Source organism: Molossus molossus, unplaced genomic scaffold, assembly GCF_014108415.1.
Source record: "Molossus molossus isolate mMolMol1 unplaced genomic scaffold, mMolMol1.p scaffold_m16_p_11, whole genome shotgun sequence".
Lineage (NCBI taxonomy): Eukaryota > Metazoa > Chordata > Mammalia > Chiroptera > Molossidae > Molossus > Molossus molossus.
In genome coordinates this window covers 61,099,517-61,125,968 of record NW_023425346.1, presented here as the reverse complement: position 1 = coordinate 61,125,968, position 26,452 = coordinate 61,099,517, and the positions used below count along the sequence as shown (strand labels likewise).

Below are 26,452 nucleotides of genomic sequence, written 5' to 3'. Positions count from 1 at the left end.
AGCACTTTAATACTTCTGAAAAGTAAACAAAGTCTCTTTGCTAGTGCCGTACAATGAAACCATGCCAGATCATTCTCAATGGACAAAAATATGCCAAATAGTTAAGCACCAGCAATGAGAAACAATATTTTGTTAATGTTTTTGTTTATCACCTCAATAAAAAAAAAAAAAATCAATATAAACCCAGTCAGGTTCATGTCATTTTAGGTAAAAACTGGGAGGAGGCCTTGGTTTGTGTTCCATACAAAGAACCATGGTGCATATCATATTTAGTGCAATACATATACTTTAGCTTTAATTTTAGAATGGACCTCAAGAAAACTTTATCCTCACCAGAGAAATATGATATTTACACAGTAATCTAACTGTGGTGGTGACCATGGGATCTTAAGATGCAGCCACAAAGACAGCAGTCTATGAAAGTTCTCTGGAAGAACTGTGGCAAACCCAACCCCCTAAACCACATTTCTGTGTCAGAACAAAGGAAGGAAGGAGGTACATAACATTACACATTTGACAAAATACCATCCAGTCAAAAAGGGGTCTAGAAAAAGCACAGGACAGATCATGGAACCAGGTGCAAATGTATTTGTCAGAGAAACACATTTATCAGTGAAAATATGCAATTCTCAGAGTTACAAAGGACGACTTTTCAAATTATTCAATTCTCGTATTGTCCCTGGTTAGTGATTTGTGGGTTACTGTTCTTTCTTCTCAATTTGAAAATTTTTGACTAACAGACTAAATACCAACTTGTAACAATAAAGACAAATTAACCCATTTAAGAAACATGAATAAATTTCTGACTTTGTCTACATTTAATATTAATTTCAACTTTTGAAAAAAAAATGGGACTTGCCTTGAGAGAGCCGTTGTTAATAGCCTGGCTCCCTGGACAGAAGGCGATCTAACTTACTAGTGGATCATGCTGAAGGCAGAATGTATTCAGCTTGGATATTACAGTTTAAACAGAAAATAACACTCCTAAATTTGGAAAATGTACTTGCGTCTACTGATACTAGCCAGAATCACATAGCCATAACAACAGAAAAGTTAATTCTCCCGAGAGAACATCTGTCTTTAGCTTTAACTGGCTAGTGTGGAACATATAATAAAGTACAGACTACAACTTTTCTCCCCTACCCAGGATACAGGATGGCTACCTTTATTAAGAGTTGATGTATTTCTACACAAACTTAGCTTTGAACTATTTCATAAACCAATGGAAAACTTCCAGTCATATTTAAAGCAGAGAAACCAAATAAGAATTCCCTACAATAGAAATTTGCTAATCCTACATCAAGAAGTTCCCTAAATAACCACGTGACCTATCCATATCCCACAAAGGCTGGACGCAGGCTTTGCTAAGTGCTGCTAACCGTCTCACCCTTCCTTGGGGATTCTCATTCTAGTAGTACTGAGTTACTACTTTGGAATGTTTTTCATTCATAAAACCCACTCTGTGGAGGGGGCTTTCACTTTTACCTTTACTTTGATGCATGAAGCCCTTCAGAGTAACATATGTTTCTGAATGAGGGAAAAATCCACTTGCTATCAACAGGTTGCAGCAAATGTGTGGGTCTTTCTTTCATTTCCCTAGAAACATAGGATGTGAAGGAACAGAGTGGCAGGAGGGAATCACAGTTGGGAAGGAAAGATGTCGCCACAGAAGATGGAAACAGTTCATGCTCTATACTGCATCTGTAAAAAGATAAAGTGTAGTTAAGTTTATTACACCGATCTTGTTAAATGCAGATTCACATATTTTACACAGCTTGTCTGTTCAACAATGTAGCCGGAAGACACTTCCAACAGCAAATAGCCATGGGATTAGAGGGCTTTCAGCATGCGCTATCATTTTCCCTGGACTGATCGAGACCTTTTATATCCTCTAAACTGATGGATTATTACTCCGCAGACTGCTGGCTTGATTCTGTCAATCTATCCAAGCTGCACAAAGCTTTCTGCTGTTATGCAAGTCTGGAGACAGAGCAACCAGCAAATCTGCTCGTGTAAAACAAGGGTGAGGCTATGCCGGGCTGTATGCCAGATGGACAGAGGGATGTGGGAGAAATGATGAATTTTCCTTAAAGGCCAGTCAGCAGGAATGATAAATGGATGTTTTTCAGGTCGAGCTAGAGAAGAAGAATCATTAGGAACCCCATCAGCTCTTCAGCAGTACCTCCTGCTCCGCTGCCTTCAATAGGGCACCTTGTAGGTGGTGACGTGCTCATCCAAAGAACACCTACCTACTGCCAGGTTGGGCTCTCCCTTCAGAACAGGTGCTCTCACCCAGAGATGATCTTGTCCCTGGCAGTGTCTGAAGATTTCTGGGTGTCATGACTGGGTGTGAGGATGTGCTGGGAAACACTCTATGATGCACAGAACAGCCCTGCACAACAGACTTATTCAGCCCAAAACACCAACAGAAATACAGCACTTGGCTATAATCCTCCTGAGAACTGAGTCCATCTTTTGTTGTTGTTGTTGATCCTCACCTGAGGATATTTTTCCACTGATTTTTTTTTTTTTTTAGAGAGAGAGTGGAAATCAGGGAGGGAAAGAGAGAGAGAGAAACATTGATGTGAGAGAGACACACTGATTGGTTGCCTCCTGCACGAGCCTGACTAGGGCTGGGGATGGAACCTGCAACCCAGGTACATGCCCTTGACCGGAATTGAACCCAAAACCCTTCAGTCCTTGGCTGAAGCTTTAACCACCAAGCCAAACCAACCAGGGCTGAGTCTATTTTTAAAAATCCCCAAGAACTCAATAGTGGGTGATACATAGCGAGCTCTTAGAAAAATTATTTTGGATTAAAAGCACAATGAAGCTTTTGCCCGTTTCAGTATGGCTGACACAAAATGTGTAGTTAAAATGGTAGACTTTGGAGAAGGAAAGAGAGGGAGAGAAAGCCTGGATTCAAATCCTGCCTCTCATTCTTACTAGCTGTGTGACAGACAGGTCAGCATATTGACTAACCTCTAAATCTCAAGGTCCCCATCTATTCAAAGGAGGCTAACAGCAGATAGCAGATAGGCCTGTGAAGGGATTAAACTGGATAGCACATGTAGAATGTCTAGTATGGTAGATGGAAAATAGTAAGCAATTTATAATGTTTCTATTATTGTTATTATTATTATAATCAGTTCTAACCAAAGGCCTCTAGGAGAGGGGACTGCTTTTCATGTTATCCCAGAGGAAAAAGTTTATCGCACAGGAAAACCAGACTAAGCAGATACTTGAGTCATGCTGCAGAAAACACAGGTGCTCTGTCTCTCTTGGACAGTCTCAGGAGTGTGCGGGCCTCCTGCCCCTGAGGGGCACAGGCATCGGCCCCCTGCCACTCCCGTCCAGAGATGCAACCTCAGATGTGAAAATAGCAGCTCTGCGAGAAGTTACTCTGTGTCAGAGCATCTGCCCTGATCCCAAGAGTGGGTGCTGAATGGAAACCATGGCCGAGGCTAAGGACAGACAATCTGAGACAGACCCGGTGGAGTCCACTCAGTCTGGAGATGGACCCAACTTTTATTTGTCTAACCAGAGCTTTGGCCGTATTATAGCCTCTTTTAGCTGTTTGCGTCTTCTACAGCTTTAATCTGGAGGGGGTGTGTTTGTTGTGTGTGTGTGTGTGTTGTGCGTGTAAATAGGTTTATTTTATTCTGCAAATGAAATGAATGAAATCATCTGGAATGAAATGGGATGGCTACAGGGGACATCCAGAAACCCAGAGCCATTTCCAGCACTTATTTAGAGTATTTGGATTGCTCTCACAGAGAAAGCAATCACACTGCTTGCACAGATGGAAGAAACTAATCCATCTTATGTTCTCAAGGTCACAGGAGATAACGCTGATGACAGAGTTAGAACTCTGATGTCCAATCCCAAGCACAGGCCTCTCCCCCACGGGCCACACAGCCCGTGTCATCACAAACTAGAGTAAAACATACGGAGTCCTGTGCGAACAGTTTTCTAGGTGCATCTTTCAGATGAAGCAAAGCTCAACTTTTTGTGGCTCCATCAATCTATCTTACGTGTTCTGAACAGGCAGTATATTCATGCAGCTTTTGTGCCGGGCTTTAAAGCAGAGTTGGGGGCGACACGCTAACAGAGGATGCGACCTGACACCTACAAGAGGTTCACTTCACACCTGTCAACAGGAACAGAACTATTTTGCTGTTACACTACCTAAGCATTTTTCTAAGTGACTTTTTCATCCTCAACAACCAGGAAGGCATAAGAAAGGACAGTTTAGCCTGTGCTGCTTCGGGAGAGGAAAAAGGACAAAGAAAGAAATTACATACTAGAAACTTAACTGTAAGCAGATATTACTGATGTTTTATAAATACATTCCCTGAACACATGGATCTGTGACCTTGAACGTGTGCAGAGCAGACCCTCTCCCCCCTCTCCTTTCCCCTCCTGCCTTCCTCCCTCATGACTGATCACCTGGTGGGTGCAGGGGAAGAAAGGCCACTAATGATACAAAGAGGATTTTTTTAGAGCATGAAATAATTCTTTCAAAATGGACTGGAATAGCTTCATGCGGAAAAGAGCTTAAAATTAAACGGCATCAGCAAAAATCCAGTCAACCGAAAAAAATCTTTAAGAGGAAGGATTTTAGGCTGAAAAGCAAACAATCCTATTTGATATACTGGAAAAACGCTCCCGAAGGAAAGAGTCTCTTACCATGACACTCATCAACTGCCTGGCGCCCAGCAAGCCCGCCCCAGCTCCAGGTGCTCGGTACAGCTCAGCGCTCAAACGCAGAGCAGGTGAAACTGTTTCATCGCTGCCAGCTAAGTCTCTATAATTATTGTAATTACCAAGCATTAGTCCCCCCCTTCCTCAAAACAACACTCCTTCAGACACAGCACTGAAATAACAGACCAAAGGGAAACAGTTTATCAGAGAAATCTTAGTTCCTTAATTTTATGAAATTTCTACATGGACCACTTCAAAGAGCAGAGGGGAACTTTTAAATATTTGGCAGGTACTGAACACCAGGTATAGAAGTCCTGTGATGACGTAGCTAGTTTAGGCATGGCAGGCTCCAACCCGACACGGGCAATGTGAGCAACACCCTTCTCGGCTCTGCTGGGGCGCCCCCCTGCCTGGCGGGACGGTGCACGCTCAGCGGGAGCTGAGAACACCCCGAGTGGTACTCACCATGCTGTCGAATTCTACAGAGCCCACGTACCGAGACACCTCATCGAACTCCTCAGGAGACATGGGGAGAAGGTGTTCTGTGGTTTGAAGTCGAGAAGGGTGACTAAAATGGGGAGAAATGAAAAGGACATGTTAACATCTAGATTATGAAAGCAGTGGCGTCAACTTCCACATTTCATCTTTGGCCTGTGACTGATTCATCACATTATATTTGAATTTCAGGTAAGTACACTTGTAAAACATTTTAAAAAGTACAGACCAGGAGAGGTTCCTGTCCCCAGCCCGGCCCCTTGGGAAATGCACTGGACTCTACAGATGTGAGCGAGAAAGAGCCAGACTGGAACCTGCGCCTCTTCTGCCTGGTTAACTGTGGGTGCGGAGGTGTGCACTGTGGGCCTGTGATGCCAACGCCTTGGCTCACCCTGGCCCGAGAAGCATCAGGAAATGTCTGGGGAGTCCCTCATCCCTACCTTGAGGTGTGTATGCAGATAAAGCTGCTCCAGATTGTTTTTACATGAAGGCTACATCCATTCACCCCAAGACAGTGCTGCAGGCCAAATTACTGACAATGACTTTTCCAAATTTTTTTCTACCTTTTATAAAATGAAACAACAAAATAAAAGCAAGCGGAAAAAATGTATCTCAATCATTACTTTGGCCTTTTCTAGATTGAAAAGAACTACTTTCCCACTCTGATCAATTTTTGTTCATTTTATTCACACTTTTCAAAGTATCAGTTTGGGGAGAATTTATATACCTTAAATACAACTTTGGGTTTGTTTTTTTTTGTTGTTATATTATTATTATTATTATTTATAAAGGAAGTAAAATGTTGACAGGCAGTGACACCAGGATCTCTAGTTAGGACCTTTCCAACAAGTCCAACTGTGATGGCAGCAATTACAATGGAAAAGCAAAGCACAGGCATCTTCCATGGGCCCCAGCCAGGAGCAGGGCTGGCTTGAGGTTTTTAAACATGGAACTCTTCTGTGTTCACTTACACTTCAGACACAGAAATCAATTCAGTCTTGATGTATCCAGTTCCTTTAGGGCCATCAAGTTCCATTGGTTCTGCTGCTGGAAGCAAACACATTGTGAACAATTTCCATTAGCAAAAATCACACAAGAACAAGCAACTTCTTCTTCGATCAAAATGTTACTCTTTTCTTGATAGTCAACTTAAGAGTCCTGTAACTTGAAGGGGTATGACGTCCCTGGCTGAGTCACCTGAAATTCTGGTGGGAATGTGGAAGCTGGAAGAGGGGAACAGAGTTTGGTACAGGAGTCAAACTGAGTGGTCTCTCTTTCCAAGGCTTGAAATTCTACAGACGTTGTATCTGTTCTGTGGTTCTAACCTGGCTGCTGTCACACACCGCTGTCCAGGCAAGCTGGGGTCAACTTCTCCCCCAAAGTAGTTGTGCTAATACTGAGATTTCTGATTCTGAGAAATAATTAGCTTTGTTGGCATGTTCCAAACCAGATTGGTCTAACTTGAACTTTTTCAAATGCAATTCGGTGAAGACAGAGAAGCAGGAGATCTCTGTTCAAAGCCTACACCTGCTCTTAGCAATAATCACTGTTAAAAATATGCGAATTGTCCAGCCAGTGTGGCTCAGTGGTTGAGTGTCGACCCATGCACCAAGAGGTCATCAGTTCGATTCCCAGCCAGGACACATGCCCAGGTTATGGGCCCGATCCCCAGTGGGGGACATGCAGAAGGCGGCCAATCAATGTTCTCTCTCATCGATGTTTCTCTCTCTCTCCCTCTCACTTCCTCTCTAAAAAATCAATAAAGGAAAAGAAAAAAAATTATGCTAATCTACTGGACCACCCTACATGAACTACTATACTTCTCCTGGGTCTCAGTTTCCTTACTTTGAACAGGAGCAGGCTGGCATCAATCAGTTGGCCATAGTGGTCCTATCTTTTACTCCTTTCCATGTGGGAAAAGCAACAATGTACCAAATACGCCAGACCAAAAATGGACTTTTCCAACACCTCTTAAATAAGAAATAATTCGCTCATTTCTTACTAGATATTTCAGGCCAAATACTGCATTAGGTGTCAACTGCGCTGTATTTATACCATTTTTTCAAAGCCTGCTTTTACCAAATTGAAAGAAAGTGGAGAGCTAACGGCACAGCGCGGGCAGGGTTTGTGCTGGCACTCACAGGAAGGCTAGGGCACGAGGTGGCTGACCCCGTCTCCAGAAAACTCCGGACAACGATGAGATGAGAACACAGTCACCACTTACCTTCCTTTGGCCTGGAGTAATACTTTCCAAAGGCATGGTCTTTATCAATATTTGGATACAGATACTTCAGGGGATTCTCCGGAATATTTTCAGCAGCCATGACTTTGTAATTGCGAATAATATCAGGGAAAGTAACCGCAGAAAGTTCTTTCTTCGTGTAGGGTTCAACCGCATGGAAGTAAGGTTCTAAAAAGAAGAAACGCAAAGTAAGTCCTGGGGAACCTCCCAAAACAATAGAGGAAAGAAACAAAACATAGCGGAGTTTACGGATTTCAGAAACGGTTAAGAACTAATCACAATCTAGGAGTTTCAATACAGTGTACTGCTTTGTTTCTAAATAAATTATAATCCTTTCTTCAAAATAGGGAAAATAAAGGCAGTCATTACTATCAATAACACTGCATTTATCATTATTTGCTTACATGTGTAAATACAGCCAAAAGAAGGCCATTAAACACCTTTAAAAGCCTGCATCTTCAATGATGTGCCACCCACAGGCAGATAAATTACTAATTACTAATTGAGTCATCTTGGCTCAAGCCATAGATAAAGTTACTAAAAGATAAGCTCACTTTCTGTTTGTTTTTCTTTTCATATTGAAAACCATAACTTTTTATTACAATAAACAATGACAACACATGAAAAACAAATTTTAAAACAAACAAAAGAAAAAAAATCCTATTTGCTGGTTTTTTTCTCTAATCATTACTCTAAGAAACCACAATTTGTCACTCCTGGTCTTACTCCCTGGCTCGTTGTAATCGTGTTCCCTACGGGTCCAGGACCTAACTTTCAGGTGCGCACCCCCGAGGCCGTTGTCGAAGTGCCCTCGGCGCTCTGCCCTAGAACTTCAGCTGCGCTGGCATCCTAACTTTCTGGTTGGCAGGGTTTAAACGTCCAAGTTGGCAACCCTTTCCTTCATCTTTGCCTTGTTTTCCAGCTCCCTCCCCCAGCCTAGCAGGCGAGAGCCACCAGGGGCGAAGACGAAAGCCCCAGTCTCCAGCATCTGCTGTCCGGACTGGGCTCTAATCCCAGCTGTCCTGTTTGTTTGTTTGTCTTTTGTTTTTAAGCAGAAGAAAAAAATAAACAGAACAAAAAGAGAAACCCATCTTTTTCATCTTCCCACTGAAAGCATAAACTTCACCGGAACACATTGGTTTTCCCTCCAGTCCTTCAAACACTGAAAAGTAACCAGCTTGTCTCTGTCCTTCTCCCATCTCCGCTGTTCAGCCTTATCCCCCCAAACCGGTACTTTTCAGTCATGGAGTCATTTGGTTAAATGGAAACCCAAGCTATCACAAAAATAAACATGCATCTGCTCTGCGTGACGGCAGGTGGAGGGCTGCCCCGGCCCCTCAGGAAGCCTGTCGTATCTGCCTTCCTGTGGCCTTCCTCCGTGAGGCTGGACGCCTATGCCTGTGCACATGGTCAAGAACTGGCTGTCAGTCAAACTGACTCGCATCATCCATCTCAGATAAAAAACCAGAAAAACGAAACAATTTGGCCTTGTCATTTAAAAACCATCATTTGCACAGTATGGCAACGAATGACAAATATTCGTGACGATAGATTAAATCCTATCTGAGAGGCTCAGCTGAGGGTAAGTAAAGGATCTGTGATTTTATGTCCAAAGCTCGTTATTTGTATTTGCACTAATGAGGAAGGGCTTTTGAGTGCATGCCGGCGACGGGCTTACCACCTCCATTCTGGGACCACTCCACCCACGTGAAGGTGATGGCCCCTTCCCGGCAGCTCTCGCTGAAGCGCAGCAGGAACGTCCCTGGCTGCTGGTCCTTCAGCAGCGCTCGCTCTCGCTCCTTGCTGATGAAGCCCACGATACACCTGCATGTGGACGGGACGGACGCAGGTGTTTGAGGGTTCAGTCATTTTAATTTTTGTTAACTTTCAAATCAAGATCACTGGAACTTCACAGAAGAACAGAGGATAATAATGGACAGGCTATTTAAAATGCTTTAAATCTATTTAATTGACACTTCAGGAAGGATTTCACTCATATATGCTGAAGTCCAAAAAAGATCCTTAACATGGTACCAGTGGGATGCTATAGATGAGCAATAAATGAATGACAAATGAACCTTTTATTTTGGCTTGATGATTTTGAAGGCCAGGAAAAATGTCTGAATTTATGCATCTTTACACTAGAGAAGAAGGCTCAGACAATACATTTTCATATCTAACACTTCTGATCAAGTTCAAGTCTTCATTGAAATATCAACTAACGTGAAGAGTACGTTAGAAACAATTTACTGAGTTAAAAAAGTGTTTTCTTCCTTTCTTGGGCAATAGAGTAGGTGCTCAAGAAATTTTTGTGGAATGAATGAATGTATGAATGGCCTTCAGAGTTTTTCAAATGTAGCCTTGAAAATACATATACATGTACTATGAAAGCATAAGTTTAATCTCATGAGGTTCCATGACCATGAAGCCTGAGGGGTCAGCCTGTAAACCTCGTTTCTGTGAGCTGCACACAAGTCTTGGCAACATGAAGTCTGTCTGGGTCGGGCCTGTGTCAGCCAACAAGGGGAGTGTGTGCTGAAAGTGTTTCAAATTTACATCTATCAATGGCCCTTACCCATCGTTCCAGAGAGAGAGCAGGTGCTTTTTAATGAGTTCAAGGATGCTTTCGATCCAAAGCCAGAAAGGAAAATTTTTATCATTTATATTTTCCTGCAAGTAAACAAATATATACATTAGGAACAAGAAAATCCAAAATACTGGTGACTTACCATGCCTCCTCCCGCCATTGCATTTTAATTTGCAAAGACTGTCCAGCTGCCAAAGTTGGTCCCTCCTCTCCTGTTGGCACCTAGACACCAAGCTTTCCATTTCCTGGGCCGCCTCTGCTTCCCTCTCCAAACAGCAGGGAGCCAGCCAGGGGATGACCTCCAGGGTGAAGCACAGAACAAAAGCTGCCTGGCACTGGTACAATCCAGTAGCTGAGCCCGTCAGCACTGTCTACTGACTTCAGCGGGGTCTAATTATTCCTTCCAACAGGTTCCGCTGCTTGAACTGGCTGGGGGAACGCATCTGGCCGCCAACCCATCTACGACGGCCCAGAGCACACTTTCTCACGGACAGGGCTAAAATGCTGCCAAGGGGGCCAGTGTGAGCAAACAGAAGACTCATTTCGGATGTGAAAGAATGTTATCACCCAGGCAGGCGCTTCCTGTCAGACTCACACTGGGAGACCAACCTTATGTGCTGAAGGAAAGCAAACAACTTGCCCTAGGGGTTCCACGGGTGAGATGAACAAGCCAAAATAAGCACACGGCTAGGGACTACCACAGTGAGGAACATGAGAACCTTAGCAGAGAGCCAAAAGGACTCAGGGAGCATAAAACCCAGACAGTACCCACCTTACAGAACCTCGTCCATGGAATAAGACCATCAGGGCCAGCATTAGGACCTGAAGAAATAAAATAAGCTTTTTCAGGAAACAGTAATCAGTGCTGAAGCTCTGGCTGGATTGATGGCTTGGCTCTCGTGTCTGTGCGCAAAGAAAGGAGCCAGCACCCAGCCAAAGAAGGATATATGTACACGGCTGATATTCTCAGATACACTCATGCTAACTAACTACACTTTCTGCAGAAGCCTCAATTTGGTTCCTCCCTGTGCAATATCCTCTCCCACTGCCCCCCTCTCCTTGACCCTCCGGAGGTTTGTTGTTGTTTTTAATTCAAACTAGGACCAAGATCATCCTAGGTGATCTATTTAAGCAACACTTGACTTGATAAGCTTTAGATATTAATTAGGTATTTTCCTCGTCCCTCCTCCAAACAGGACATGGGCTCAGGGAGGTCGATGCAAATCAGAAGTCAAGTGAGAAATGAGAGGGGAAGGAAGCTTTGGGGTTATTAGCCACACAAATGAGAGCAGCCCAGGCCATCAGAGATGGTGAGCCCATCATTTCTCCTCAAAAGAAACCACAAATAAGCCATTAGAAACAGAAAAAATCTTTCTTAATTCTCACCAAATAAGGAGATGAAATTTGGCAATTTCTTTTTTGATTTTAGAGAGAGAGGAAGCGTGAGGGAGAGAGAGAAACATCGATGAGCTAGAACATGAACTGGCCCCTCCTGCATGCCCCCCACTGGGGATCGGGCCCACAACCGGGGCATGTGCCCTGACAGGGAATCGAACCAGCAACCCCTTGGTGCATGAGTCTATGCCCAATCAGTGAGCTACACCGGGCAGGTAGCAATGCCTTATTTTTTATCAAACAGCACAAGACTTGCACAGTAACAGCTATTGGTCAAGGGGAGGCACAGCTGCGAGCCATGGGCTGCGCAGAGCCTGCTGGTGTCTGCAGTGTGTGCAGTCTGCTGAGCAAAGAGCAAATCTGAAAAAACGGCGCCCATGAATTTTTAGAGAAATGGTGTAGATACTCCCGTTCACTGAAAATCTGACCTTGAGATGAGTAGGTCTTTGATTCTCTTAGGGTGGAGGACTAATTAATTCATGGCATCAGCTCCTAAAAGGGGATTTCTGTCACTGACTGGACCTTGCCCAGTCAGCCAAAACTTAGTCAAGGGGTGTCTGATGGAACAGTGTCTCCTCCCTGGGCCGCCGGAGGCAGGAGCCTTGGGTGTGTGCTGTACCCTGGGGGCCCCAGGACTTACTCTTACCATGTTGGGAACTTAACTTTTTTCTCTCCAAGGTTACAAAGACTTTACCTTTCTCACCAGGGAACTTATTTTAGCCACAAGTAACATATTCTACCCAATGCAAAAATCTTTTTCTCTTGCCCAGAAGTATTAATTGAGATAATGGGAGGTGATTCATTTAAATCTTTTATCAGGTCTGTAGCTCTTTCCAAGGTGAGGTGTCAGGCCCACTTAGCTATAACAAGCTGCAGCTGGAAAAGCCAACAGCGTTTAACATTCTTCTTCTGTAACAAAATAGAGAGCAAAGAGGGTCCAGTAGAGATATTTTAGTGCATTTCCAAGTTTATATACACAGAAAGTGAGTATGCTCATACCCAGAAGCTTCTCTCCCAGCATGCTGAGCTGGTCCACATTGAGACCTCTTTTGGTGACAGAAGAAAACTGCCAACTCAGCACCTCTGAAAGCTGAGACCATCGTGCGCAAGGTGGGTTCAGGAAGAAGGACAGATTCTAGAGAGAAAAAAAACCCAAAAGTGAATGGTTCCTCAAGAACCTCCAGTCACAAGCTAGGTGCTAAAACACGGACCTGTCCCAAAGCTCAGTGCCAGTGTCTGTGACACACAGACATTTCCACAGCAGACAGGAGAAATCCAGTCCATTCTCATTATTTGCAGATTCACATCTGTGAATTCATCTATCCCTAAAATTTACCTGTCATGCCAAAATCAACATTCATGGCACGTCTGCACTCATTCAAGGTCATGCCTGTGCACAAGGTGGTGAAAACTTTGAGTCACTCAACAAGAGTGTTTCCAGTTGAGGTCAAAGCAGCCCTCCTCCTCCTCGTTTCATCTCTCACGGGATAAACAAGTGTCCTTTTCAAGGTCTTTAAATAGGGACATTGTTCTGCATTTTTGTGCTGTTTTGTTGGCGATTTCATTGTTTAAATGGACCCCAGGGTAAAAGTGCTGTCTAATGTTCCTGAGCACAAGGCCACGATGTGCCTTAGAAAGAGAATACGAGTGTTAGATAAGCTGTGTTCAGGCACACGTTATAGGCTGTCGGTCATGAGTTCAGTGTTAATGAACCAACAGATATATCAGATAAGGTGTCTTTAAATAGACACTCACATAAACAAGGTTATATATTAACTGGTTGCCGAGAGGCTGTGACCAGAGGCTTGCAGGAACCTAACCCTGCGTTCAGGGTTCAGTGTTTGCTAAACCAGTGTGACTGGGGGGGCTTAAGTACAGTGAATAATGAGAATGGACTGTAATTAATCAACAGGGAGTATGTACACTCTAAAATGAGCATGCTTATTTCGTAGATGCCCACATTTTAAAGAAATAACAAGAAAGGACCTTTTCCACAAGAAAAGTTATATTAAATCATCTATGGTCTGAGCTTATTCAAACAGAAGGAATATCATAATTCTCACATAAAACAGATACATGCTTCCCTTTTCCAGAACTACTAAAGGTCCTTGGCAATGCCACTTGAATTGTATCATCTGTCCCTCAACATCTGGCCCTTAGGGGCTCTTTTCGATGTGCAGAAACTAGAGGATGGGGCCACTGGTTAGCCTCTAGTGTGAAAGTGTGTGTTTTCCATACCCTAGGTTCGGTCACCAGCATGTTGTACCACAAGATAGAGGCCCAGCCACTCGGCAGCTGGCTGACGTTGGAGATCACCACGACGGGTAGAGAGGTCGTCTAAAAGATGAAAAAGACCTTGAAATCATCTGAATCACAGAACTATCACCTTCAGACCCCTGCCATGCTTCAAAGCTAAGCGAGGGATTATTTGTAAATTTGCATATATTTTATACTTGAAAATTAAAAATGTAAAGTTATGTTCTTTTGTTCATTTTTTTTTAAGGTTGTCATTTTTTATAGTTTAGAGAGAAAGGAAGGGAGAGGGAGGCAGAGAGAAACATCGATTGGTTGCCTCTCCCACAAGCCCCAACTAAAGATCAAACCCACAACCTGGGTATGTGCCCTGATTGGGAATCATACCCATGACCCTTCAGTGCAGGGGACGACACTCCAACTAACTGAACCACACTGGCCAGGGCTTCATTTGTTTCTGATATACTTTCCAGTTAAGAAATAAGTCTCAATGCTTCATATAAAAATGAACATAGGATAGCTTAACGGAAACATTTAGCTTAAAGAATTTGAAGGTTAATTCAATTACCTAGCTTCCGGAATCATTAAATTAACATAGCATTAGCTGGAAAAGATCATCATTAGGCGAATATACTGGAACATCCCTAGCCAGTTTTTCTCAGTGGCTAGAGCGTCGGCCCGCAGACCAAAGAGTGGGTCAAGGGCACGTACCTTCACTTCGGTTCAGTCAGTCCCCGGCCCTGGTCAGGGTTGTACAGGAGGCAGCCAATCAATGTGTCTCTCACATTGCTGTTTCTCTCTCTCTCTCCCTCCCTCCCACTCTATCTGAAGATAAATGGAAAAATATCTTCAGGTGAGGATTAAAAAAAATACATCTGACAGAAGTAAAAATAGTTTCCCACATCTGGATCACGTCAGTCTTACCTCAAGGTCAATGACCAACCCAGGCTGGCACAGCTGGGTTTCAAAACTAAGGGAGTGCAGCTCTTCAGTGACGATGAGCGGGCCCTTGAAAGAGAAGCAGGGGCAGGGGAACAGTCATTCATCACGGATCCTGCAACTTCCAAGGGTCTAACAAGCACCGTAACAGCTGCAGAAAGCCGGAGCCCAACCAACTGCCGTCAGAAAAGGACTCGAATTTTCGATAATCTATCCCAGGTTTGATTATGACACATATCTCAGTGTTCTCTCAAAAAGAAGCGTTCTGGAATTATGGCAAGGATTACGGATTAAGGGAAGGAAATGTCAACAGGGAAACAGCAGCTTCTAATGGGTTCATTTGTGTGACTAAGGCTTTCAGGCCCCCAGCGCCACTCTGCCACCTCGCCCCTGGTGTGGGCTGCCCCCTGCAGCAGATGGCATGTTCCAAGTGAAATGATCTACTGGAAGGGCTGATTTGCATAAGCCTGAGGGTCATCCAGAGCCTTGATTTGGGTAGAAATGTTATAGTTTTCAAAATGCCTTCCCACACATTATTTCATGTGAGCATCTGTATAGTGAATGCGGACAGGGGCCCTTTCCCAGGCTCCTACTTCCCCTCCCACCCTGTGGGAGGATGATGAAGGTCATCAGTCAGGGGATGTAAGACCTCGGGAGCCTGGCCAGCTCCTCAGTGGTGTGATCTCACACAACTTACGCAGTCCCCTCCTCCCTGCATGCCCTGCTTTTCTCTGTTGTGTGTACTCTATAAAACCTTGTGCTGGGAAAGTCTGGGTGGCGGCCAGCCACCCCCGCAAGGCGTGTCCATAGGCCAGACATAGCAGTTCAACTTCACCGGTGGCAGCCAGTGTGGCGGTAAACTACACCGGTTGGCCACCACTAGCGCACTTGAAGTCCTAATAAACCCATGTCTTTCACAGCTGATCCTCTGGGTTATTTCTTCGGGAATCCGAGAATAGTACACTGAGGTTTTCTGGGACCTCAGCACTCTGCATAACAACATCACCACAACGCAGAACCAGAGAGGTGTAGCCTGTACCCCTGCTTACAGGAGAGGGAATCAACAAGGTCACGAAGAGAGTAAAGGTGCACACCAGGGCCAGACAGTGGCCTGTCTGCACCGCCCAGGCCAGTGCCTGTCCCACGGTTCCCCACGACCTCTACTGGTTGTGGTGGGGAAGGACAGCATGCTGCATGGGCACAAGGGCTAAAAATATTCCAAACCAACACTATTGCAGACTCTGCTTTGTCCCTGTCCACAACTCATTTTTTAATGCATCACAGACAAAATTCCTCAAGGACCTGACTCTGAAAAGGAAACTGACAGACAGAAAGACGATGCTCCTGAGTAGGAAATGCAAGGGCAGGAAAACCTGCTTGGCAGACTTGGTTTTCTGCATGGCAGTCATAAAAACTGCCCTCAGTTCCAGTTCTGACAGTAACCCCTCCACACCCTTAGCTAATCCTGCAGACTTCCTGTGACTCAGTGTCTTCGCCGTAAAATGTAACACAGAAGCCCACCCTACTGCTCCACTGGGCTGTCTGTGAGGGTGTGATTTGTGTGCAAAATCGTTGGAAAGCCATAAAGCACGAATGTGGAGTGTTTTCACTGTTATTACAAGTACACCAGTCCCCAAACACATTCACTGCCCTTCCCTGCTGGGCTTGACTGCCTGCGTGAGGCGTCCCCAGCCACCATGGTACAGTCAACCTCACTGGCCAGACCTGCCCATTACACAGACTCTCACCTCGTTGGTTCTGTTGCCAGCATTCTTCTGTTCTTTCAGTTGCTATAAAACAAGAAACCACCTCAGTAAATGACATAATCTTCAAAGTTGCTATTTTCATTTACAAATCAAACCAAATCAGGACTTAGAAAGAATGAAGGCCATAAAATTACTTTCAGAATGCAGAACGAACAATGAAATGACCCTTTTGTGTGTTGCCGAGCAGCCTGACATCATGCCAACACCTCAACGTTTAGAAGGATTCCAGAAAATTGCACCCTGCTCCCTTCTCCTGTGCAGATTTTCCGAATGATCCCCCGTCTCCTTCCTTAGCTGTTCCATGCTCCCCAAGCTCGGGGCACGGCTTTTCCTGTTCCCCTTTCCATGGCAGTCTCCCAGACTAGGCCCAACTAAGACTGCCCTCAAAAGGACTTCAATCCTTCAGTTTTCAAAGGAACAACTCAGCATCCCGAGAGCAGCTCTGGATACCCTCAGACTCCTGAGTTTGGACCGAGGCTCTCACACAGGTCTAGCTTCCTGGCTGCATTTGCTGGTTCATGGATGGTCACCAAAGCAAAGGGTGCCTTGAACCTCTCTGCAGGCTCCATCCTGGGGAGCACACAGGGCTCAGCACCAACACAGCCTCAGAACTGGCATCCAGGGTTTTCAGAGAGGCAACCTGGCACTGCCCACCTCAACCCTCTGCTGAGTGTCTCCTGCCTGGTGGTAGAGGCCCTATTCCCCTACAGACAACATGGTAGCTGCAGCAGTTATACGGGACCACCAGGAAGGGGAATGTGAGGGGGTTGAGGACAGACCGTGGGGTCTGCCACACTTGGATGGAGGAGAAGAAATAGTCAGGATGTGGGAGCAAGAATAACCTTTGAGAAGACTGCAGCAGTCTAGAGTGAGTGATCACTGGGGTCGTGGAGGCACAGAGCGCAGATAAGGTATGTGTGCACTGGTTAGTGGGATATTTTACCGGGATCGCTGTACCCAAAAAAAGTATCTCTGGGAGAGAAACTGTAGAAAACAGAGTGACCAGTCCTGGGATAAGGAGAAACTGAAACTCAAGTGCTGGTGAAGTCACCAGCCACAGGGTGACAGTCTCCTCCCGGGGGGCCCTCCACACCCCGCAATGCACAAAGTGCCACTCTGTCATCAAAAGTCCCAATAAACCAGATTCAACATGAAAGGGGAAAACCAGTCTCCCTACCAGGTGTCGAAATTCCGCCGCCAGACTTCCATTGGTAGACTCCTCCATGTTCATCACTTTTGTATGTGTGCCCAAAATGTTGAATTTTCTGAATCTAGACAAAAGAGGGTAGAAATACTTAAAAGGCTTGGAACTATTAAACAAAGAAGACAGCAAAATAGAGGGTAAAGTATTTTACATACCCTTTTACTGTATTTCTTTCATTCACATCTCTGCAAAAAAAATACATATACACATATAAAATCAGATATATGCATTTAAATTTCAAAATGAGCTTTAACAAAAATATAAAAGTATATGTATAAATATAAGGCCAATAAAAAAATAAATCTGTACCCATGGGTTTTCTGCTCCTTCACTCACTCACTCAATCCCAACACCAGGTCTGCCAAGTATCATTGGGTAATAAATCATCTGGGCGGAAATTTCTCATTTGTGCAACATGCTAACAGCACCAACCATACAGTTAATGGGTAAAAAGAGTACAAAGCACACCCTCACTAAATGTAAGCTTCCGTTATTACTGTTTATTGAGCAATTACTTACCTTGTGCAGGGCACTGTGCCAAGCACTGAGGCCTCTGCAGAGAACCCTGCTCGGCTGCCACACAACCAACCTGACAGCTTAATCCTTATTTTTATTCTCTATTATTTTTGATGCTTTCAGAATAGTCAATTATTTGGGGAAATTGTCAAGTTTAAGTTTTAAATCTGAAGTTAAAATCTTGAGAGACCATGCCTCTCTCTGTACATTGAGTGAGTACTGTCAGAGGACGTCACGTTCAGGATAAAGCACCTGCTAGGCACAGGCGTAGAATCACCAGTGCTCATGGTGGAATGACTTTGCTTCCTTTCCTGTCTCAACCAGAGGTTCAGCGTTTTTGTGAACCACAGTCACCATCAGCTATGAGAGTGACCCATTTTCCCATTTGAAAAAAAAAGAATTTAAAATAAAAGGAGCAGTATTATACAAGCTGCCTTGTCAAGACTAAGAAGAAAAGTCAGGACTAGAACAGTCAGAAAAGACAAAAGAGCCACAAGCAAACTGAAAGAGACTGAGCTAAAGCCGAGTGTGGTCCACTGCATTGGCCAGAAAATCTCTGCAGCTCTTCCCTTCACAAGACAGAATGTACTTCCCATCCCTTGAATCTCAGGTGACTTCCGCTTGTTTTACCAACGGAACAGAGGTGAGCGGTGCTGGACACTCTCCAAGTCTAGGCCAGCAGGCCTAGCACGCTGCGACTCTCACCCGCTCGTCACCCTGTGAGAAAGCCCGGCTCTGAGAGCCACCTGGAGAAGAGCCACGCTGTCCCAGCTGAGACCTCAGACATGTAAGGAGGTCACACTAGGCCACCCAGCGACAACCAAGTTAGCCCAGACCAGAAGGACCACCGAATAAATGATGAGTTTTTGAGTTTTAAACCACTAAATTTGGGGGCAACTTCTTATGCAGCAAAGGCTAATGAATACACATAGAAACCAAAGATGATGGTAAGGCCGTCTTGCTCTTTAATGTAAGTGCCTAGGTCAGCGCTACTCCAGGGTCTAAGGGCAAAATGGGATAAGGCCTGCTCCCCTGGGAAAGATCCTGCCCATTCCTGGGTCCCTAGTGCCCACAGGAGACAAGGGTGAATGCAGCAGACCTCACACAACTCCCCCACCTCAAATGATGTTAACATCATTCCAGAAACACCACCACCACTGGCTGCAGAGACACGGCAGTCTGGTGCTTTGAGACTTGACCATGACAAATTCAAAGGCATAAAACACGGTCTTCTTTAGTTCCTGTGTAGTCTTAAAAGGCAGGGCTTGTTAATACCAGTTCTAGGGGAAATGCCCAGAACAGGAGCTACCAGTTAAAATCTGCTGGGACCCCTTACAAATGGCTTAGTGCTTTAGTCTGTGTTTGGTTAACAAAACCAGCATTTCAATAGCACAAGAATCTTAGATAGTATTAAAGATATCTTACTTATCAAATAAAACTTTGACTTTCAAATTATAATTCAGCTCTTGCAATTTCACCAACAGTCTGGAAAGAAAAATAAAAGTCATTATTACTTTTAAAAACTATTGATTACAATTTATTTATTATGCCAATTTCCTATCAATAAACATTTCAATAACCCCCACCTTCTCCAGTTTTGGGTTACTACAAGCAATAGAATTGACATCCTTACACATCTACTTGCATTTTTAAAAAGTGTATTTGTAGCCCTGGACGGTTTTGCTCAGCGGTGAGAGCGTCAGCCTGCAGTCCAGAGAGACCCGGGTTCGGTTCCCGCTAAGGGCATGTACCTCGGTTGCAGTTTGTCCCCGGCCCTGGTTGGGTCGTGTGGGTGGCAGCCACTCGATGTGTCCCTTTCACATCGATGTTTCTCTCTCTCTCCCTCTCTCTCCCTCCCACTCTATCTGAACAACAACAACAAAAAAGTGTATTTGTAGGATAAATTCCTAGCTGTGTAACTGTTGGGGCAAAACTGTAACATGACATTTTGATAGAGAACAGCACTGAATACATTCCCACCAAATGTTAGTGAGGGTACCTGTTTCCCTACATAGCCTTGCCCACATTGAGCTTTGTGAAAATTCCTATTTTTGGCCAATTACATGGGTAAAATACATCAAACATTACTTTTACTAAATCTTGTATCTAATGTCTCTCCTGCTGGGAGAAAATAAAAACCATCACCCATAATCAGGAAAATGAGGGTGTCATCTATAACCAGGGCTGTACGGTATGATGGAAAGGGGCGCTGGGCTGAGCTCTGGCGTGCCTCTGCTCTGCTGAGCTGGGGCCTTGGGAAGGAGCCCCTCAAGTCTCTGCTCTGCTCTGCTCCATTTAGTGGAGCAGGTGGATGGGATTCGACTTCTGGTGCCCCTTCTGGCTGTGAGTGCTAGGACCCCGAGGGTGCTGGAGTGTGGCCCTGTGACACCGGCAGCCAGGAAGCAGCACCTACCCACCTAACTGAACAGCACCCCAAAAAATGGGACTAGAGCCAACTCGGAAGGCAAGTGCTGCTCTTCAGGGTCCAGCTGCTCACCAATGGAGGAAGAGCTAAAGGAATGTAGCCATTCAACAGAAGAAGGTAAAGCCACGTGTTCTCACATGGAAACGTTTCAACGGTTTATCATCAAGGAGAAAAACAGGCTGCCAAACAACATAACTAGCAGAATCCTGGTCCTTAAAAATAAAATACTGCATGCCATATATATTTGTGTGTGCATGTATGCATCTATGTATAAATACACACACACAAGTGTATTAATTCATATATTACGCAGACGTGGACAAAACTCTGGGAGGACGAACACAGGCTGTTTACCATGGTCGTCTACAGATATTGAGATCACAGATGACTTTGACAATCTGACTAAAGCATGAACCCACTCACCAGAAAAATGTACGTGTCATAGGCCCACATTCACACACCGCATGTGGCTTTGGGGGCTACAAAGCCCAGGCCACGAGCTCATGCTCCAGAGGGAAGGAAGCAGCTGGGAACACTCCCTCTCTAGCGGATGCAGTTCTGCAATTCTCAATCTCTTCTATAGTGAACATGTATTACATTCACAACTGGGAAAAATGAGGAGTTTGTGTATGTGTATACACATTATCTGCTACAGTTCTAGTTTGAATAGAAAAAAAACAGACTCTTACATAGTCTAAATAAGAATTCATAATATAATGCCTACTGCAAAATTCCTTCCTCTCATGTACCCTACGTAACAAGTGTTGCGAAGAAAAGTCGGGGTGCAAACTTGTGACAGGAGGCGCAGGGGTTGCAGCTTTTCTTTCTTACCTCAACTTCACAGTGAACTGTACCCCCGTCTTCAAGACCAGTGGCCTCTGGGGGTGTGTGGGCATGCAAGGTTGCCTCTCCACCACAAATGAGCTGTAAATTCCCAGCAAAGTATAAATTAGCATTTCCATGAAGGTTGAGTCAGTAAAAAATTATTTCCCCTAAAGAGGAAAGAAAGTTCAAGGGCCAAAGCTAAAAAATAGTTTGGAAGATTCTAATAGTTGGATACAATGAGGATTTCTAGTCTGTTAGAAACCCTCAAGTCTAGTTTGCACTCAACAGAACCAGAGTAATGCACTGTGATGCTCTCCAACATGGAAAATCCTTGGCTGGATTATGCTCATCTACAAATCTGCACGGAGAGTCCAATTCGCTAACTAGACTCATTTTACAACATACACAAGCATCAAATCATTATGTTGTACACCTGAACTCATATAATGTCACATGTCAATTATATCTCACTTTAAAAATAAAACAAAAAAGAAATGTTATTAAAGTTGAAAATAAACCATGCTTTCTACCATAATTTGAAATTGAAATTTTAATATCCTTTGGAAAATGGTTCTTCTAGTAAAATTGTTTAGTAGTATTTATCTAATAAAAATTTCCAAACATTAATTTTCATTATAAAAATAAAATTTGCATTCCAAAACCCAAATCAATGTCCATGATTATTTCAAAATCCAGCACCTAGGCATCTCTGATTGGACATTAGCTACAGGGAACCCAAGACGTTTTTCTGTCAAGTTAGCATAAAAAAAACAAAACCCTTGCAATATGAACTCTACTCTTCCACCCAGTGCCATTTATCTGTCGACCACGCATATCTGGACCTGCGCAAAGTTGACTGGCCATTGGCAAGGCCCTGGTCGGGGAGGAAGGATGACAAAGGCATGTCGCTGTCTTCTAGGACTTTCCAATTTACAACAAAGATAACAGAAACATTTAGACAACTATATAATAAAATTCAGAATGGGAGAGGAATAAAGATTGAGCTGTGCACATCTGGAAAGGGGATATCTGTTTGGGAACTGTGGGAAAACTTCATGATGAACTGTAAGCTGAAACTTTCAGGATGATGATACACTTTTGAAAACAGGTGCAAGAGCAGAAGGCTCTGAGGTGGAGGACATACTGTTAGGAGAGGCATGGAGAAGTAATGTGTAGGGTGGGCATGAGGTCAAGTCTGCCGGGACATGGGGCATGTGTGGAAGCCACCTCTGCTGTGGCCACGTATGGCCAGGCTATGGGGATGGGGCATGAGTGTCCAGCTGAGGGGCTCCACTTGGATTAGCAGGTGACAGAGAACCAGAGTGAACCCAGTGCCGGGTCACAGGGACCAGGGAAGAAGGCGCTGAGAAGGGGACCACGTGGGAGGCCACTGTGTAAGAGTTCAGGAGGGAGGAACTGAACGCCTGAAAGGGGTGAGGCCACGGAGGGACAGGACACATCATGAGGTTAGATGCCACCGTCTCAGCACAGATTGGCTATGGAGGGACAGAGGAGTAAAATGTGCTAGTTCCCACTCCAGGTGGCCACAGAATGAAGGACCTTGGCATAAACAAGGAATTCGGGAAAGGTTGATGGCCATAAAAAAGTTTATGTAACCCATTAAACCCTTCTTAATTATCTGAATTACCAAACAATTTTCCTCTGGGTAAAATAATTGCAGAAGGTGCAAATAAATCTTCAAATTACCTCTGAATGAGCTGCTGGAAAAGGCTGAAGGTGCGGTCCCATAACACTTGTTTGTTTTTCGTGATGGGGTCGTGTTCATAGGTGTATTTCTGTTCCAATTCCTCAAGCTTTTTAAGCTGCTGACGAACCTGCTGCAGACTCTCTGCAACTATGGTGAACCTGGGAAGGTACAGGCACAGGGGTCTCAATCCAAAACAGTCGCAAAGCAGCCTGGATTAAGGGAACCGTGGAAACCAGCAAGTGGTTTTTACAGGCAACACACTCCTATCCATGCAGGTGCACTCCGCACTACAGGGAGACGGAGAACAAGGCCTGTCTTGGTACTCAGAAGCTGTTATTTGGGGAGAAAAACTAACATGTGCTGACCAGTTGTGGCCCATATTAAAAACAGCTGCATGCTACTGAGATGGACTAAATAACAAGAGTTAGGTGGGAGTGGGGAGACTTCTGCAGGGATCTGTGACTTCGACTGACCTATAAAATAATTGGGAATTAAAAGGACAGGGCAAAGAGGAGGACAGAGGTAAAGGACGCGACAAGTAGACGCCGTGAGAGATGATGAAGGAGGCAGCAAGGAGGCACTGAGGATTTTACATCAGGACGGTGAGGAGACAGCAGCCTGGATGCTGCAGAAGCAACGCACAGGGGCTGTGAGGCTCAGGTTAGGAGGAAACGAAGGTTCTCGCTTCACTGAACTGGAAGAAGGCAATATGCTCAATCTGAACACTCAAACATAAACTGAGGAGGAAACCTAGCAACAGCTTCCAGGTTCCTCCCTCCTCACAATAAACTGCCAATGGTGATGCGGCCTCTGGGTCAAGTCAGAATGTGCAAATGTCAATTATTTGCCTAGAGTAATTCCAGAAGACAATCTCCCCAGTGAAAAGCATCTCCTTCCCTTTGTGGTTTCTTTCCCTGAATCCAGTTCCAAGCACACAGAGAGTAGCCATTGCCCAAGGAATGAGAAGGCAGGATGGTGGTGGGTGGATGAGTTCCAGAGGGACTCGAACCCAGGACTTCCCAGTTGTGCTTTGCATCAGCACACAAGAAAATGACAGGGCACACCGGGCTGGGCAGCTCTCTTTTGACCCACAACAAATTTGTGATATGGACGGGCAATTCACAGAATAAAAATAAACAGCCGAATATGAATTGTGAGTTGTTTTTTTAATAAAATAGCAATCCAGAAAGTCATCTCATGGGATCTCTGGTCCTTGGACCCCTGGGATCTGTTCCAGGCCCCATCCCTTCAAAGCCTCTATGATTCCCCTCTTCTGTCCCCTCTGCTCTGGCAGCCCTCCCCTGGACTATACTAATGTGCTTAAAGTAGCCCAACTGACCTTTTGTCTCTATTCTATCCTCCAGACTGTACCAGATGACTTCTCTAAATAAAAAACCAGAAAAATGGCCCTGGTCGGTTTGGCTCAGCGGTTAGAGCGTCCGCCTGCGGTCCGGGGAGACCCGGGTTTGGTTCCCGCTAAGGGCATGTACCTCGGTTGCAGTTTGTCCCCGGCCCTGGTTGGTCGTGCGGGTGGCAGCCACTCAATGTGTCCCTTTCACATCGATGTTTCCCTCTCTCTCCCTCCCACTCTATCTGTACAAAAAATGGAAAAATGTCCTCGGATGAGGATTAAAAAAAAAACAAAAAACAGAAAAATGAGCCTGCACTTAAAAAACCGCCTGCCTGGCCCATCAGTGTCCACTGAATCAAGTCCTGTTCCCAGGAAGGTGTGAGAACCTCCACGACCAGGCTTCAGCCTCTTGCCAGCTCTGATTTCGTTCTGCCCTCCGGCCACCCCCTCTCCAGCCATCCGAGATGCAGCACCACAGGCCCGGCTCGTGCCCTGCCTCTCCTCACCTCTGTGCTCTGGCTATGCTGTTCTCCCCTCTGGTCGGCATGAGGTACTCCTACTCCTTCTCAAGAGTCTGTGCAAGTCCAGTTCCTCTTGGAAACCTTCGTCCTCCACGGAACTCTGGACAGACCTTTGTTAGAGCACTGGCAACATTCTGCTGCACAGAATTATTCCCACGTCTACCTCCTCCTCCACACCGAGAGCTCCTTACTGGCAAGGACCAAGAAGCACTCATCCTTGTGTCTCCAGGACCTAGCCCAGTGCCTGGCATACAGCATTTACTAAGTATTTACTGGATGAATGAGTGAATGAATGGCTCACAACAAACGGTTATTTCATGTAATCCTGGAAAATGCCTCAAACTATTTTGTTTTTAGTAAAATATCAGGCCTCAAGTTGTTAAATGTGTTATGTGATGACCATGTCACTGGCATTTTGGCACAAATGGTGCATCCCTTGGCACAGGTGCAGCAGGGAGAGGAATGCTCCGAATCAAGCGGAACGTGGCTGAACACAACCGTAGGTACGAACAATACTGCACAAGTGTTTCCAGGTCAAGAAGAAGCTGGGCTACATCAAACTCTAAGCTAAAGTTCTGACAGGTCCATCCCACTAATGCAGCTTGAATGTGCACTTCATGAGTGTGTATGGTAGGCCAGTCAGCTGCCACCTTTCCACTCTGCAGAATCTTACCAGTTCTGCAGCTGATCCAGGCAAGCGTTGGGGGGTCCTCCAATACAGGCACTCTGCTGTCTCTGCTTCCATTCCACCAGCTCATCATTAATCAGGGCTTTCTGGGTAAGTTCGGTAGCATTCAGCAACTCTATTATTTTGTGCACTACTTCCTAATGGAAGAAGAAAAAACAAAGTGAAATAAATTTACCTTTAATCACTAAATTTTAAAAGATACATATATTTTTAAAGCAAAGCAAACATCCTTTCATCTCAACTGAAGCTCTAAGTCAAGGGGTTCTAAATATAATTTTCCCTCTATTCTGAACTTCAAGCCCATGATTTACAGTCTGTGACAAAAGCAGCATGTTTTTCTGGAATGTGAACCGCTACCTTTCTCTTACTGTCCAACATTAAATACATCTTCTGGAGTAATATCTGTTCTTGTTTCTGATCATTCTTCGCCACACCATTGGTTTCATGTTCTGTGAAATGGGAGAGACAACAGGTAAATATACAAGTGAAAGGAGACAAGATGAACTAAAGCCAAGATTTACCTGCATTTAGGAGAAATACGACCTAAATGCTATCTGGTGATAGGTCAAAGCTAGGTCTTTAATCTTTCTTGAACAAAACAAGAAAAATGTCCTAAGTGTAAAAACTAGACACACCAAAACAAAGTACTTGTTTTCAGTGACCCACGTAAATTGAAACAGTTTGTCTCGTTCTAAAGTTATTGTCAAAATATGACCAAAATAAATCTAAGTGGCAAAACTCAAAATTTCAGGTAAAAAAGCAAAGCAAATCTGTAACTTTGAAAGAGAGGTAGATGATTAGGAAATAAGATTAGTTGAGGTTCCTTTCTCTCA

At 44.6% G+C, this 26,452-nt stretch overlaps 1 protein-coding gene across 2 annotated transcripts in view; it reads right to left on the bottom strand.

The window, feature by feature from the left end:
* Positions 1–158: 158 nt before the first annotated feature.
* STAT1 (signal transducer and activator of transcription 1) overlaps positions 159–26,452 on the bottom strand; it is a 40,260-nt gene continuing 13,966 nt past the window's right edge. The window contains exons 6-23 of one of the 2 annotated variants that reach the window (XM_036254722.1): positions 25,977–26,068; positions 25,605–25,756; positions 23,059–23,217; positions 21,358–21,450; positions 19,527–19,586; positions 17,741–17,770; positions 17,559–17,652; positions 16,364–16,405; positions 14,601–14,684; positions 13,662–13,760; positions 12,423–12,558; positions 10,801–10,850; positions 10,017–10,111; positions 9,120–9,265; positions 7,424–7,609; positions 6,171–6,243; positions 5,170–5,272; positions 159–1,701 (exon numbers count right to left, since the gene is read on the bottom strand). In XM_036254722.1, coding sequence (XP_036110615.1) covers positions 1,684–1,701; positions 5,170–5,272; positions 6,171–6,243; positions 7,424–7,609; positions 9,120–9,265; positions 10,017–10,111; positions 10,801–10,850; positions 12,423–12,558; positions 13,662–13,760; positions 14,601–14,684; positions 16,364–16,405; positions 17,559–17,652; positions 17,741–17,770; positions 19,527–19,586; positions 21,358–21,450; positions 23,059–23,217; positions 25,605–25,756; positions 25,977–26,068 — 1,712 coding nt within the window. In that variant the 3' untranslated portion in view covers positions 159–1,683. Of the gene's footprint in view, positions 1,702–5,169; positions 5,273–6,170; positions 6,247–7,423; positions 7,610–9,119; positions 9,266–10,016; positions 10,112–10,800; positions 10,851–12,422; positions 12,559–13,661; positions 13,761–14,600; positions 14,685–16,363; positions 16,406–17,558; positions 17,653–17,740; positions 17,771–19,526; positions 19,587–21,357; positions 21,451–23,058; positions 23,218–25,604; positions 25,757–25,976; positions 26,069–26,452 lie in introns of both variants that reach the window. The other variant, XM_036254721.1, reaches the window with a different exon arrangement.